Source organism: Artemia franciscana, chromosome 18 (genome assembly GCF_032884065.1).
Source record: "Artemia franciscana chromosome 18, ASM3288406v1, whole genome shotgun sequence".
Classification (NCBI taxonomy): Eukaryota; Metazoa; Arthropoda; class Branchiopoda; order Anostraca; family Artemiidae; genus Artemia; species Artemia franciscana.
The window spans coordinates 5,435,391-5,451,904 of record NC_088880.1 but is presented as its reverse complement, the minus strand read 5'-3'; the positions used below and the strand labels follow the sequence as shown (position 1 = coordinate 5,451,904).

The window sequence follows — 16,514 nt, the reverse complement described above, 5'->3', positions numbered from 1 at the left end:
CTCTGTAAATAAGTGAAAAAGAAGAACTACTTGAAACTAATCGAGGAACCTCAGTATTACCTCGTATCCGAGTATTGTGGTGGTGAACATCAGACCTCTCACAAAATATTCCTGTAAAACAATCGGGAAGGCTACCTCTGTAATACCTATATATAAAAATCAAGTAATCCAGCTGCAGGCATTATATTTAAATCACTATACATAGACCTCAAAGACTCCTGATTCCCAACACCACAAAAAAACTCGGACAGCATTATTCTGGATCACACGGATTGGATGAACTATCGAAGGGAAAGTACCAAGCCAAATCGACGAGCAATACAAAATGTACGGGTGAATCAGAGAAAAATATAACAATCGTAGAACATTTGGGGGGAAAATATGTTTTAATTTGCGCATCATACCTAAGTTACGTGACAATATTTTCGAAACTGACTTCACATGATCTTTAAATGATAGGGTTTCATCAACATTGATTCCGAGGTATTTGGTGAATCTTGTTCGTTTAATAATTCCCCGCTCCGAAATTATTTCCGTAAACCAAGGGTAAAAATTCGGAGATCGAGAGAAAATAACAAAATTTGACTTATCTATATTCAGGTCAAGGTGGTTTATTTTAAGCCATGTACATATCCTGCTCATTGCTGCATTTATCGTTGACATGAGCAGTTCTTCTGTAGGGGCAACACACACCAAGGTTGTATCATCAGCAAATAAGGGCATAGTAAGCTGGGTCTTACTCGTACCATTGTCAACAAAGTCGTCAATTCTGGGCAGAGCTTTCACAACATGCGGTAGATCATTAATAAAAATTAAAAACAGAGTCGGACCCAGTACGGATCCTTGGGGAACCCCCCAATTAACAACATTTTTACTAGACAAAGATCCTTGTAAATTGACATACTGCTGTCTATTTTGAAGATAACTCCACAGCAAACTCAATGTAGCACCCCTTAATCCATAAAATTCACATTTTTTTAATAATATTCGATGGTCAACAGTGTCAAACGCCTTAATTAAGTCCAAAAAAACACCAGCTACCCTAAGCTTTTTATCAAGAGCAACATTAATTATAGTAGTAATAAATGAAATCGCCATTTCTGTTGTTCTGCCCTTCCTGAAACCAAATTGATTGGTATGTAGAAGTTTATGACGCTCCAAATGCTCATAAAATTCTAATATTAATACATTTTTCTAAAACCCGTGAAACAACAGGTAATAATGAAATTGGTCTATAATTCCCCAGATCATTCTTATTACCACCCTTAAACACAGGAGTTATTCTTGCAATTTTAAGACAATTGGGGAACTTCCCTTGCTTAAAGCAAGCATTAATAAGGGACGTTAATATATGTGAAATGCTTGGAAACACGGCTTTTAAAACAAGAAGGTTAATGGAATCACTCCCAGCCGAAGAACTTTTCATCTCAAAGATAATTTTGCGAACTTCATCATGAGTGACAGGTCTCAGATACATTGATACATCGACAGAAGTACCGATAAAAGTCTCAAGCGGAGGATCATTATCAGAAGCTACTGTAGCACGAGAAAATCGAGCCCCAACAGTTGCAAAATGTTCCGAAAGGGCATTACCGATTACAGCAGGCTCATTCGATTTTAACCCATCACTTGTAGTAACTTCGTCAGGCAGAACCGGATCTGTTGAAGATATAACACTTTTAATAATTTTCCAAGTTTTAGCTGGGTTACCACTAGCATCTTTAAATTTACACTCAAAATATTTTTTCTTCGCGTTTCTCAAAAGCTTATTAAGAGCATTTCTATAATTTTTTATAAATTCTTGTGCAAACTGGATCATTTTCATTCCTTATTGAATCCCTATATAACTGGTCTTTCTTATTTATGCACCGCAGAAGACTAGGTGACACCCACGGCTTTTTGGGCATCTTTTTCCTTGACCTTGTCCGATTCACCACACAAGTTTTACTCAAAATAGAGATCAATGTATCATAAAATCTTTGAAAACTTATATTTATATCATCTAGATTTTCAACTTTATTATTCCAATCAACATTAGAAATCTCTTGTTTAAACTTTTCTAAGTTACCCTGGTGGAGCACAGGTAACATACTCATGTTCAGTCTAGAACCTTGCAGCCTCGGAAAACAAACTTTAAAACTTGCCGAAATCCCAAAATTGTCAGAAACATCAGTAACAATAACCCCTGGATCTGAAAATTTAGAATTAGAAAGAATATTATCAAGTAGCTTTGCCGTTAAAGTGGTAACACGCGTACAAATATTGATAGTGGGAAATAAACTATATGACATGCAAAGCTGTAGGAAATCTATAGGAGTATTCGAATTCATATCATTAAGGTCAATATTAAAGTCCCCAAGCATGAAGAATGGGTGCGAACCAGTAGGTAGTTTATCCAACTGTTCCTCCAAAATATCAAAAAAGGCCGGTATAGACCCAGATGGTGGTCTATATAGTACAACAACATAAACATCTTTTGGCTTAAGCCTGAGCTGAAGGATAAGTGGCTCAAATAACATCTCGTGAAACAGCACTAGATCACTTCTTACCAAAACCTCGATATCGCTCCGTATATAAGCTCCAATACCTCCATGTTGACGAAATTGACGATTCCTATGATAAAATGTATACCCTGGAATATCCAAGAGAACAGAGTTATGCTCGTTTAGCCATGTTTCTGTGAGACCAATAACCTGAAAAATGGAAAGTTCACATATCTCGCTTATAAAATTAAAAGATGAGTTCAAACCCTGGCAGTTAAGATGGAAAACTCTGAGATCTTCAGAATCACCACCACCATTCACGGACCTCAAACCATCCTTAAATAAGTACTTTGAATTACAAGAAACATATTGACCAGCAATCCCAATATCATAATTCCGGTGGAGCTGCTCCGTAAACATACTACCAAAATCCACAAATGAAGCTTCCAAAATTTTAAGACGGCTGTTGCCCGGGGTGCCACAATCATCATCAACCATATTTATACAGTTTTACAACAAAGTAATTTGACCTCATCTCCACAACAAAACAAAAAAGAAAAGAAAAAGAACTAAACAAGAACAAAATAGAATATAAGAAACAACAAAAGAATGACACTTTCCATCTTAGAAAAAAACAAACACAAAAAGAAACAGGCCGTATTTCGTTAACCCGTAACGAATCCATGTACAAGTTACCAAATACAACGGCTACTAATTCCTACAATCACACAACAATAATTATTGCGACAAAATAGTAAGTTTTATTTTTTTTTTAAATTTTGTTATTATTTTTTTTTAATTATTCTTTTCAATAACAAATAAACACTCACTAATTCTAACAACTGCAAAAAAAAAAAAAAAAAAAAAAAATTAAGAATCCAACAAACTCTTAGCATTGTACCAAGGCACTTTAATAACACGGTTGTCCTTTTTAACAGAGATGCTGGGTGGTAGGGTAGGAGGTACCCAGCATTCCACACCTTTATCCGCCAAACGCTTACGTAACCCAAGTAATTCTTCCCGCAAAACCCGCACACGCGGTGAGACATCATCACTAATAAAAACAGACTTATAAACACCGAACTCTTTCCCTTTTAATTTTTTCGCATTAATTAGAATCAAAAAACGTGCATGGACACTGTCCATTCTAATTTTAACAAAATTCTTGGAACAGTGAACCACAGTGAATGGTGGCAACTTGTCAGGTGGGAGTGACAAACCAGCTACAATCACCTCAGAAACCCGAGATGCAGCTTCATTCAAGGGTACATCATTAAGGCCCCAAAACAGCAAATTATGCAACTTGTCCCGATTTTCAGCAACAAGAGACTGGGACACAACCACATTCATTTCCTCATTGCATTTCTTAATCAGCTGTGACTGGGCTTTTACAATACTTTGTAGAGTTAGAAATTCCGACTTCACTGTTGCAATTTCATTGTCCGTTGCACTACTTTTATTTTCAAGCACCATAACACGACTTTTAACTGTACCTAAATCGTTCTGAATTTCAAATACACTCAAATACTGCTTTAGGGTTTCCATGTTCACATTTATAGATTGGACCATTTCCAAAATTTTAATGATATTCTCTGCATTCGTTTTCTGGCAGTCCGCATTAACACTCGTATCCGAATTACTAGTAGAATTCATAACCGGATCCGATAGCTCAGCTTCTGTCCGGTTGCGTTTGGGTCTGGCTTTCTTTCCCATCCTGAGTTTATCAAAATAATATGTCACCTACCTTTACAAAAACTTATTTTTTACCCACGCTAGTTTACAGCGTGCAATTTGCATAAACCGTTAAAAGGGCACGGCTAACACCACATCAGGATTCCTCAGGAACTAGCTCGAACGTAGAACTCACTCCTTTATATCCAAGATTATATTGTAACAATTAATTTAAGCAATTATCACGCTATTATTCACATAAGTGTACAACATGGCATAGCAACCGTTGTATCCGGGCAAAAGCAGTCAGACAAGTTTATCCATTGACTGCTGAATGCGAACTGCATATATATATATATATATATATATATATATATATATATATATATATATATATATATATATATATATATATATATATATATATATATATATATATATATATATATTTATATATTTATATATTTATATAGGATAGTCTGCCCCCAACCCCAAATTGCACTTTCTGGCTTAAGGGCCCCGGAGGTCATCACCACAGGTTTGGACTTAAGAGTTTAGTGGAGCATCCTATCCAATCTATATGAGACACAGGATATATAGCATTTATCGTAAAAGGTTAGGCATCATGATGAGTAAATTATTCTATACGCTTAGATTGGTGTTACAAGGACTTGACAAGATGTCTGAAATTACTGCAATTGCTCTAACAGACTCGTCAATTCCCATCGTCAAAAACCTTCCGGAGTTGTCATTTTAGTTAGTAACTGATAGTAATCCCTTTTTATTTTATCGTTATATATCGTAAGAGGAATTGAGAAACTAAGTAAAACATGTGCACTTTGGTTATTAGATAACTCTTATTCCTTCTCCTCTTATTAGCGATTTTAGTAATTTCCATTCAAAGCTATAGTCAGTCATTCCAATGGGATTATCCAGTCTAAGCACTTTCTAATAATATGGAATGTTTTATTTTAAATACTCTTTTAGTGAATAATAAACAAAAATTATTAACAATATAATTAAAATACGTTTCTTAACTTTTATCATTAGCATAGCATAAGATATGCTATGCGATTTGCTAGCACTTGGAGAATATTGGGTAGTTGAAATAGCTTTATGGCGGTAGATATCAACTACAGTGGGCTTTGGATGCTGAAAAAAGAATTCGCTTTTCAATCTCGGGTCACAATATTTTAATATTAACAGAAACAGGGCATGAATATTAACAAAAAAAGATAGTATTTTTCAGGTTACTTGGAAGAGAAGAAAGACGCGGAATCCTCTGGGCGATGTAAAAATTATAACCGCAGCAGTTTAAACAGTACTTTAAGAATCGGATTAAGGAGGGAATTGTCTTTATTAATAATACAGTGAACATGCACTTGAATTGAGGGCGAACCCACATATGAACAACCTACACCAAAGAGAACAGTCAAATATATACATAAAAGTAATACAGTAGACGAGGGCTGGCTTAACCTTGATTATTTAAACGCGAATATTTAATAAAACAAAGGAAAAAATGAGAAAGACTGCTATTCTCCTCCACTCCTTGTCTTTGCAACTAAAATTCGAACATATTATTGCCACTTTTGGATGTTGTAAGCACAAATTTTTATCAGATATATGTCGTTTTTTCGTAAAATTCTTAGTTTTACGTGATATACTATTCTTAATTGCAAATATGAGTCCCCTCATATTTGCTACTGAATACGCTATGAATTACTGTCTTCCAAGCCAAAGTGAGTTCCAAGCCAAAGATTATTTTTACACACTAATAAAAACTAAAAAAAAGGCAAAAAACTAAAAAAAAAGACCAATTCTAAAACGAATGTATATACAGACCGGGACACCGGGACAAAAATGACGACCGGGACACAGGGAATATAAATGACGACCGGGACACTCAAAGAGAAATTACAGACTGGGACACCGGGACACAGGGAATGTAAATGACGACCGAGACACAGAGGCACAACTACAACGGGGACGCCGGGGGGTACAGGGGGATATATAAATGACGACGGCGACACAGGGAATATTCGATTAGCAATCACCATCAACAAAGCTCAAGGGCAATCATTAGAATCATGAGGTATAGATCTGAATACGGATTGTTTTTCTCATGGACAATTATATGTTGCATGTTCAAGAGTTGGTAAACCAATCTATTTATATGCACAGACAATGGGACAGCGAAGAATGTTGTATATTCGCAAGTTTTACGTAGTTCAAAACATATATATATATATATCTATCTATATTCACAGGTGGGACACAGGGACAGAACTACAATGGTGCGTAACTAATATGGTGCGTAACGACTTAAGCGCGCGGGGGTGCTTGAGGGGGGCGCAAAGCGCCCCCACCAACTAGGTGTTGGGGTGGCGCGAAGCGCCACCCCAACAGCTAGTGTTCAATAATAACTAAAGTGTAGTTATAAAGTTCTGATGTAAAATCAAAAGTCACATCTGACGTCTCTAACCGTTTTCGATGGAGTATATCTTCGGACATTTTCGATTTATATTTTCCCCATAACTCTGTAGGAGCTGAAGGAGAACAAGTTGTTAGTATGATTCCAAACAATGCACGAATTTGACTTGGAGTTGACGTTTCGCACGCGCCATTGATGCAGTTATCCCAGTGTTGTTGGTCATTCTCCAATAAATTCAGAGCTTGGCATGCACTACGGTAAGTGTCATGTATACTACCGTTTACAGTTCTCAAATACTCAAAGGACGTCGGACCGGGTACATTCACCAAAAGCAGGCGTAGAAAGAAGCATTCATGTTGATTGGGGTGAACGGTATAGAGTCTTCCAATCGTGGTATCTTTGAAGATGGTAGGTTGGCCGTCGACTGACTTACCCTGTTTTCGACGTTCAAATACTTTTTTTTTAGTATTCCACGTTTAATACGAAGGCACTTCAGTATACAGCAGTTTTTTGCAAAAGAATCATTTCTGCATAACGAAAAGAAAGCAGTTAACGTTGTATCCGGTGGATTCAGGGCTCTTTGTTGCACGTTGGATTCCGAAAAATAAACACGTTGACCATTCAGTAAATGTACCGCTAAGTGAACACAGCTGGACTACGTTAAGGTATCGGAAATGAAAGAATTCGCCAAACAGCTTCATTACTGCTTATGTATCTTCCAGCCTGATATTGTACGATTTCGTCGATATCTTTGATTTCAGACTGCAAGCCAAAAACTGCCATGTCACCGACTTTGTTGACGTATTTACATATGTATTTGATTGCCTTTACGGAGTTACAGTATTCAACGTTTATGTGTGCATTAAATGTTTTTGATAATAAAGGGGAATATGGAACAACCCACTGGTTATCTACTTCGATGGTTGAATTTATTGAAAAGTTTATCTAGGGTTTTTGTCTGATTTCGGAATATTTTCTAATAAATTTTGTTTGTATTCTATCGACTTCAGTAACTGAAGTGTGTAATTTTAAAGTGTGGTTAAGGAAACTGAGAAATAAAACCAAGATAATATGTAATGGGGGGGGGGGGGATTAATCCTGCCCTCACAAAAGTTTGTTTTCGGCTCATTAAAACAAACAAAAACTTTTCTTGTGAAAATTTTAGTTTATGTTCATAGGATATGGTCTCTTACAAACGAATCCATGGTAAGCACACTGAATACAGGGATTTAGCTAGAGTTTTAAGTTTGGAGGAGAGATTTAAAGAAGGTGTCGACAAAATCTTCCAGTATTCCGACAAATGTGGACAAAGCTAAATTTCCCTGGTAAATTTTGCCAAGAGTTGACACGTGGTGGTGACATTTGGAACTAATACCCTTCCAACCGAAAAACACTTGCTCTCCCCCTTAGCTTCAACCCTAACTGGATATCTGGGTTTTGACGGATTGAACCTTAGATCTTTCACCCACACAAATGAGCATTGACTAAACAGAAATGTGTGGCTTATTGGATTTTTATTTTTTTTTGTAGAGGATATACGATCTTTAGTCACCATACATTTAGAACATTGCTGCACCGGGTGTGTATTGAAAGCAAAAATACTTTGGTTTCATTTGACATACACTTTAATTTTTTTTTTTTTAGATTCCATAAAAATAGTTTGCATTATCTATCAACCACAAAATTTGAATGTCAACAGCTGAAATTGAATATTAGAGACCATATTGGAATTCCATGATCAATATTGAATATCCAATTTGCTGGGAAATAAAAAATGATACCTGAATTGAATTTTAAACTTGTTGAAAAATAAACTAATTGGATGAAAGCCGACGCCTAGTTTTCTGGAATTCTTAGAAACATGTATTTGACTTCTCCTATCTTGAAATCCAGTTTTGATGAAACTTACATAATCAGAAAGTCTGAATCAGTTTTCCATTTAAACAGACCAGTTCGAGTTCAGGGAAGGGCCATCCCAAACATTGTTCGAGCATACCTGCTCAGAAAACGCTAAAAAGCAGCTGAAAAAATATCTTTTGAGTAATTTCTATATTGCACCTGCTTTGATTGACAAACTCATGCGACAAAAGTAAATACAAATTTACTGTCTTTTCAGTCAAGTTTTATAGTGAAACCACAAAGTCTTGATTGCTTTCGGTGATAGATGGTTCTGTAGGAAAATTTGCTTGAAGACCCCTAGTCTTTGAGACGGTCAGCTAACGCTGAAGGTCGCAAAATGATATTTTGGGTATTGTATGGCTTTAAAGTCAATAACAACAACGGCTTGTTTGGTTCTCCAAACTGCATCCAAGACCATTTGTAGAAAATACTTTCCATTGTTATCTACTGGCATTTTTCATGTCTGCTCAAAATCTACTGGCGTTATGTGATTTTTTTTCCAATGTTTAAACAAGAGAAATGGAAGCACTGTAGTTGGATTCCCATTTGAAGGGAAGTTTGGGCCGATTGCACTGAATACAGTATTTCTGAGTGATATTGTAGGGCAATAAACGTTGGGAAAATAGGGAAATCGGTAAAATAGTATAGTCAGTTTTTAGTTTAAAAATATTCTGAACAGAGTAACGATCGGATTTGACCGATATGCTCCTCCAAGAGCTGCGATGAAAGCCAAGAGTAGTTAGAGTGACAATGGTCTTATAAGAGACTCAATCTGAGATCCAAAGGAAGTTTCACTTGATTAAATGGAAAAGCAACTTTTTCGGAACATATTCTGACACAGGAACGTTTACTTCTGTGAAATAAAGTCTGGAGAAGGTCGAGTAATTATACCTATGGGAATGACATGACCCTCCACAGATTTGGAGAGAAATAACGAACACAATAAAAACATATTGCGCTTGCTTGTTGTCAACAGGGTATATCAGCAATATCTAAGGAACGGCTAAGGGTATTAAATTGAAACTTAGGGGGTATGCTGAGGGAGGGGTGGGGGTAGTGGTGGTAGTGCTACTAAAAGGTGATCAGTGGACGATAAGCCCCCTTGCTTTTTTAGATGTCCTTTCCATTCAATGCTGATCAATATATTGTAAGTGATTTTATTCAAAATAGGCTTAAGGGATAATAAGTATGCCTGGGGGATGCAATGCCTTCCCCCAAAAGCCCCCGGAGCAAGGATTGTAAATTATACCAATTCCCCTTTTTTTTCAATTGAATGACTCGTTGTTTGGAAAAGGGGAGATGTTTTATTCTGATTGTGTTCGAAACGTTTATATGTAGCAAGGGGAAACTTCGGGGAATGATGAGGGACATGTTTACCTAACCAAAAAATAATGTGTCCATTAAAATTTTCAGAAAGGCGTATTTGCATTTTCTCGAAAATGGCAGAACGCTTTAACTTTAAACTTTCAGGGCAAGTTGAAAATGGTGGGAGAACAATCAGCCCCCTCTCTATGTTCTATCCCAAAAACATCTGATGAAAATTCGGAATAGCCCTCTCTTTCAAAATAGTCGGAAAGTATAATTATTATGCTTCCAGGGATGAAAAAACCCCTAACAACCCCAGGGGCAAGTGTTGTACGGTACGTAAGTTGCCCTTTACACGAAGGTAAGTTAAAATCAAAACAAATCAAACCAAGAACATAAATGCATTTATTTCCAAAAAGTTGGGCTGCTACTAGTAGCAAACTCCTGGTAAATACAATACCAATATGAACCTGATGTTGAACTGTCCATCTGGCAAAAAAAAAACAACAAGACTGACCGATGCTTAATATTGTAATGAAATCACTTGTTCAAATAACAAAAATAATCACAGCTCCACTGAAGACCAGACACTGACTCTTGTTGAAAATTGGAAGAAAAAGTTTTATCTAAGGACTAGGAATTGAACTCATTTGCCGTAGCAGTAGGAAGATAGTTCAGAATAAGTGCAATATCGTTTACAGCAATCATCAACTACACCACGTCGTACTCGCGTGCTCAAAAATGTATTGTCAAAAGATGGTTCTTCACTGTCAGTAGCTGCAATAAAAAATACAGTATGAATAAAATCTAAGAAAAATAAATATCCTACAAGAGTAAATACGGCCAATAGAACTTTACTGCTCATATCCTTAGTAAGAGAACGAATTTGTTGTGTGAGCTGAATTTGTTTCAGATGAGGAAAGAGCATGATGTGTAAATAAACATTTTCAGGTGTCACAAGAACATACTTAATTTCAAGGAAAGAGAAAAAAGGAGGTTAGAAGGAATTGGTTAATAACTGTGGAAAAACTTTGGGGGAGGGGCGGATCTGAATGGAATTGTGAGACCTTCCAATCATTTGTAGGTGAGATATATTTCAATGGAATAAATTATTTCTATATTTGTGATATAAAGAAAGATTGTTACAAATGCAAACTAAACGCATATTAAAACCATTATCTGAATTTTTTAATGAATTTTGTCGTCATACTTACTTACATACCCTCAAAGCCTCCAGAAGGCACGGGTGTTATTTGCACTTAACAAGAAACTAAATACATTGCTAAAGTCTTGTTTAGCCACTTGTTTTCTTTTTAATTTGAAACATGAACAGCTGGAGCAAAGCAGTAAGTATTGTAATTAAAGTTACTTAACTGTAGAAGATTGAGATAGACGCTTACAGATAGATACAATGTTCACAGAAGAAAATTAAAAAAAAAATTTGTAGGGAAAATTAGTGCTGATGTTCACGCAGAAAAACAACGCATAGATTAACTGAGCAAAGAGATGAGATGGAATAAAATGGAAATTTAGGAGCTTGTACCATTTTTGAAGAAAAATATAAAAACGCGACAATTGCGGCCAAGTTGAAGCATTGAAAGATGCTGCAAGCTGTTAAAATTGCTTCTTTTAGTTATTTTCTTTTAGGCAAAAAAGGCTAAGAAATAGAACAAAGCAGTCAGTTCTGTTATTTAACAAAAAGTTAAAAATGATCTTACAGTAAACACTTCGCTTCCCTGGGCCAGCATAAGAACCCTTGCAGATCATTTTCAAAGCATCTACAAGATATCTTCCACATAAAGGCTTGCTTCTCTTTTCCATTGGAAGATGGAATCTTGGTGAAATCGGTCGGTGGTAAGCCATAATGTCGTTATCTCGAGATGCTAGCTCTTCCATAATTTCTCGATCTGAGTTAATTTCGTAAGTAAGCCCTGTTGTGGTATAAGCAGCAAGAAGCGTCAGTACTATGGCAGCTGCATGCATCTGTAAAGAAACTATATTAACATATTGGACTGCATATTCTTGGGCACGACACAAATAGTTTTACAAATCGGAAAGAATAAACTTAAACATTTAGCTCCCAAATTGTCTTCTTGTAACTTAGCTCGTTAAGTTGTTTTGAACACAGACATAGCTAAGATGGAAGCACTAAGAAGTTACTACAGTAAACCCGACCTTTAGACAAGCTGGAAAATGCCAGTTGCGCAGCCACACATTAATACATTGTTTCCATGAAAAAATTAATACACTTGCGCATCGTCAAGCTCCATAATTTTCTAACATAGCTTTTCCTGGTCTCTGACTTTCTCGTAAGTTAAAAAATAAATAAATTTAAGAACCGATTTCGTCTCAAAGAAGACATCATGAAGAAGGCGACGAAGCTATAACGAGCCATCTTAAAAGAATTATTTTGGCCCTGCTATTGGTAAGGCTATTGATGGGAGTGAGTGACACATCAAAGAGACCAGTCTAAAGCAGATCAGTAAAAAAATTATTTTAATACCAGGACTTACAACAGACCCACATCAACACTTTATTTCATGAATAAAGGGCATATGTTGTTATAACGATTTTTATAAACCTTGTATATAGCCTATTTAATAAATATAAACATAAATTTGAAACTTTGAAATAATTTGCAGACTGAAATTGAACTTATTAAGACATTTGGCATTTGAAATTTTAAAATTAAAACATATATTTATGCATCATTACTAGGCAAAGCTTTTTGTAACGTTTCAAGAACGCTTTGTTTTGTAGGACATATCTATACCCCATGGCAAAACAGTTCAGGTCTCACACAAACGGGAAGAGGACAGTGAAAAAAACCACAAAACATTCGTGTGGAATTGAGGAGCTAAACTTTATACTTTGTGGAGGGGTTTATTGGCATAATTAGGTAATTAAGTGAGCATCGCCTACTTTCAATATTCCAAGAAACGCAAAAACTCGATATTTACCAATGATCTTAATAATTATCATAATTTTTCCTTACACAGTTAACACAAAAAAAAATACAAAACGAGCCAAAATATAAAACAATAGTTTATTGTTACTTTAATTCAAGGCTCTATTTATCTCTGCAATTTTAACTTCTTAGAAAGAGTCATGCATTTGACAACCATCCAAAATTTAACCAAATAAATAATAAAATTCTCTAAAATTAGCTGTTATACGCCACTGAAATATATTGCCGTTTAAAATACATGAAATATTTTTCTCGAAGCCAAGGTGCGCATGTAAATGCTAATGTACATCTGCGTAAGAAAACAAGGTAGCTCCCTGTCCCCAAAAATTTAATTTCCCTTGAATCCTTGAAAGCGTAACCTGTTGGCCACTCCATTCACCTTATCAAAAACACTCGTAGCCAAAAAGTGACCTTTTTAGTTGACTCCAAGGTCATTTTATAAATTGTCTTCCCACGAAACCATCTCCAGGAGTGAAACCTCGATTCTATAAAATCTGTTTATTACCATTTCCAATAAAATTCTTGGAAATTATATTTATCATACGCCACTTTGCATAAATATTTTTTAAATGTATTTATTCTTTGATAGCTCTGTTTTCACGTCTTCTTTGTGATGCATTTAAACAATGTTTTTAGTTCAAAATGGAGCTTCTATGGAGCGGTTTGAAAGGCATTTTTAATCTTGCTTGCTGGGTAATACTTGTACATGTTGCGCGTTCAAAACGTACCCACGCTCATCTTAGCGCCAAGCAGACGACAACATTTTTCTTTCTAGAGATGTTGCTAAAGGGTTGCAGGTTCCATATATTCAAGCCAATGTCGATCCTAGCGTCGCCCCAATTTTGGAAACCCCAATATAGGCTTTAGGTCAGCACGAGCCATATATTCTTTTATGTTCATGCTTTTTTCTTCTTCTATGCTGGTAGTGGAAGGTATTTGAGGTATTTTTTGGTAATGTGCTCTTCTGATCTCCGCTTGGTATGGCCAAAATACCTCAGACACATTATTTTAACAACATCAGATACAATTGGGTGATCCACACCTCTTCTCCTGATCTCTTCGTTCAAGACTCTGTCTGCGAGGTGAATGTCGAATGTATGTGGCAGGAACTTGCGATAGAATATGTCCAAGTTTGGCACTTCCCCTGCTTTCAGTGACCGAGTTTCGCATCCATAAAAAAGAACAGAGTACTATGGCTTCCTAAGCTTCGTGGATTAGAGCTTTGAGATTTCACTACGCTTCAAAAGCAAGCTCTTTAGCTGCTGAAAGACGTTCCAACACGCTGAGGTCACAGGACTGTCATCCATTCCAGCTGTCGCCATCGTTTTCATCTTTTGTAGACTTATTTGGAGGTCAGTCAAAAGTGCTGTGCTGCCCCAACTTCATTTATAAGGGCCTGGACATCTGTAACAGTCTCAAGTATTTCCAAATCATCAGTATATCTAAGCAACGTGAACGAGAATAATAGGCCCACTTCCACATCCTTATATTTTTCCAGGGCCATGAAAATCCAATCAATGGCGAAGTTAAATAAGGTCGGTGACAGAACGCATCCTTGGCGTATAACCTCCACAATCAGGACCAGATCGGAAAGCCTCATATCAACTCTAACTTGGACCCCGGTTCCATCGTAGCATGCCTTCGACATTATGATGATCTTCTCAGGGACTCCGTCCTGTCTCATTACGATACATATGGCGTCCCCATGGACTGAGTCGAAGGACGTGATGAAACCAATGAAGATTTGGTTTGTCTCCTGTTGGTGTTTGAAGCGATATTCAGTACCTGTCATAAGCTAAAGATTTCTTTAACTTTAAATCCACGAAATGCACATTTGGTATTAATGAATGTTTTCAGACATGCACTTCAACTTCGTACACATTAAGCGCATTCAGAAAGCGTGTATGTCTAAGACACGTTTCAACAAAATTGTATGTATATTATCACGAGACCTACCTTAAGATAGTATGAAGATGAAAATACTTCCTAGAATTTTCACTAGGATGTTTGGATCTTTTTCCACTTTACTGTTGATCACTACTGGGACTATCCACCGTATTACACATTGTTCTTATACAACCTCTTTTCTCATCTCAATGAGTTTCTGACGACATCTTGAACAGACATGAATAATCAGTTCTTAATAAATACCAATCAAAATCTCTTACTAGAGCAAGGTGTTTGTTTCCCATCAATGACATGCAGCATTTGTCAGAAGATATCAAATCAAGTTAGGAAATTGATTACCGGAAAAATTTACAGGGATTCATAAAAATAACGAGTTTTCCACCGCAAGAGTTTTCTAATAAAGTTATTTGTTTTATGAGAAAAAAAATGAAGTATTTCTTATATTATTTAGGCATTTTCAGGGAAAAGCTTTGAAGAATCTACAGAATTATCGATGCTTAACTAGCCTAGGACTGGTGAAAGGTCAGGCAATAATTCCGAACTAGGAGTATTTGGATCACGCTGTTATAGTTAGCATGAAGAAGAATTCGAACATTGTATACTTTCAATCTCATAACAACTACAATAAGACTGCAAATAATTTCTCAAATTTAAAAAGACGACGATGAATCTGTCACAAATTGACAACCGACTATACGCTTACGCTCATTACGTCATAGATTGCTATCCATAATCTTGTTGTCACAGCGGGTTTTAGACCAATAAATGAAATTATACATTGTTATTACATAGAGAAAACAATAAACAGCTACTGCTAATTCCTAGCTCATTTGAATATTTATATTTTCCTGAAGCTGGAAATCACCTTCATCAAATCTTTCCCTAATCACTAACTAGTAAAAAAATCATCATGCAACAGTCTCAAAGTTAGAATGAATACTGAGGTGCCCAGGATTAAAATCGTTTGACTTAGTGACTAAAACGAGGAATTTATTTTAGGGTGAGAGTAGCAAGTATTTTTATTAACTGATAATTTCCAATCGATAATCCAATGCTTAGAAGTATGCCTTTTGCTGAAGTTATGTTAAGAAACTGAAGAGTAATCCCATTTCAAAGGCCGTAGGGCGCCCTCCCCCCATTAAGTGCAATTGTTTATGGATTGAATCTTACCTGACGCTACGGTTTTGAGTTTCTTTGTAGGGGGAGGGGGGTGTGTAAATAATGTACCAACAAAATTATCCAGTGAGCCAGCAAATGTGGACACATAAGCCAAGTTTGAACGCCAAAGAAGCCCTAGGTTTCAAAACGTCAGCAGTGGCTTCTGACAGCAAGGAATTTCGGTGAGGGACGCCCAATTCCCCCGTAGTTGTTTTCTTGCACAGTAATCAATAAATTGGCAACCCAAAAAGAATAATTCACAAATGCTTTGATATAATATCTGGAAAGTTACATTATAATCCAATTTCAACTTCAAAGGGTACCCCCCTTCCCCCTCTCACTGGTCGCTATGGCTCTTAGCTGATGTCTTGCTCAAGATTTGGGTTCTAGATTGGACTTCGTTTGAATTTGAGTTTCTTTTGTTATTTTTTTATTTTATTTAGCGTGTGTGCGTTTCTCAGCGCTTGAATTTATCTGAAGTCTTTTCTTGGTACTTTAGCTTGTCTGAAGTCTTTTTTGTCCTTATCGACAGAAAGCTCAACATCATGAACAATAAATCAACACTTGGCCTTTATTTTTAGGCTAAATGTGCTTTTTAGTTTGCACCCATTATATCTTAAAATTATGCACTTGTTATTTATGGGATCTTTTTGTATGCAGTTTTCTGCTTTTAAGCTAATTTGACTGA

The 16,514-nt window shown here is 36.3% G+C and overlaps 2 protein-coding genes across 2 annotated transcripts; both read right to left on the bottom strand.

Annotated features, from left to right (window-relative positions):
- Positions 1–10,305: 10,305 nt before the first annotated feature.
- On the bottom strand, positions 10,306–14,812 carry LOC136038353 (insulin-like). The gene is made up of 3 exons (XM_065721425.1): positions 14,717–14,812; positions 11,511–11,775; positions 10,306–10,569 (listed from the first exon to the last, which is right to left on the bottom strand). Exons 2-3 carry the CDS (start codon positions 11,773–11,775, stop codon positions 10,439–10,441), a joined length of 396 nt encoding a protein of 131 aa, XP_065577497.1. The 5' UTR covers positions 14,717–14,812; the 3' UTR covers positions 10,306–10,438.
- Positions 14,118–14,552, bottom strand: LOC136039000 (uncharacterized). Its single transcript, XM_065722519.1, has one exon. It carries the CDS (start codon positions 14,550–14,552, stop codon positions 14,118–14,120), a length of 435 nt encoding a protein of 144 aa, XP_065578591.1.
- Positions 14,813–16,514: the final 1,702 nt, after the last annotated feature.

Coding starts and splice junctions, on each gene's coding strand:
- LOC136039000 (XM_065722519.1), bottom strand. CDS start 14,552: ATGACAGGTACTGAATATCGCTTCAAACACCAACAGGAGACAAACCAA.
- LOC136038353 (XM_065721425.1), bottom strand. CDS start 11,775: ATGCATGCAGCTGCCATAGTACTGACGCTTCTTGCTGCTTATACCACA. Junction 10,570..11,510: donor AGGGAAGCGAAGTGTTTACT/GTAAGATCATTT, acceptor TTTTTATTGCAG/CTACTGACAGTGAAGAACCA.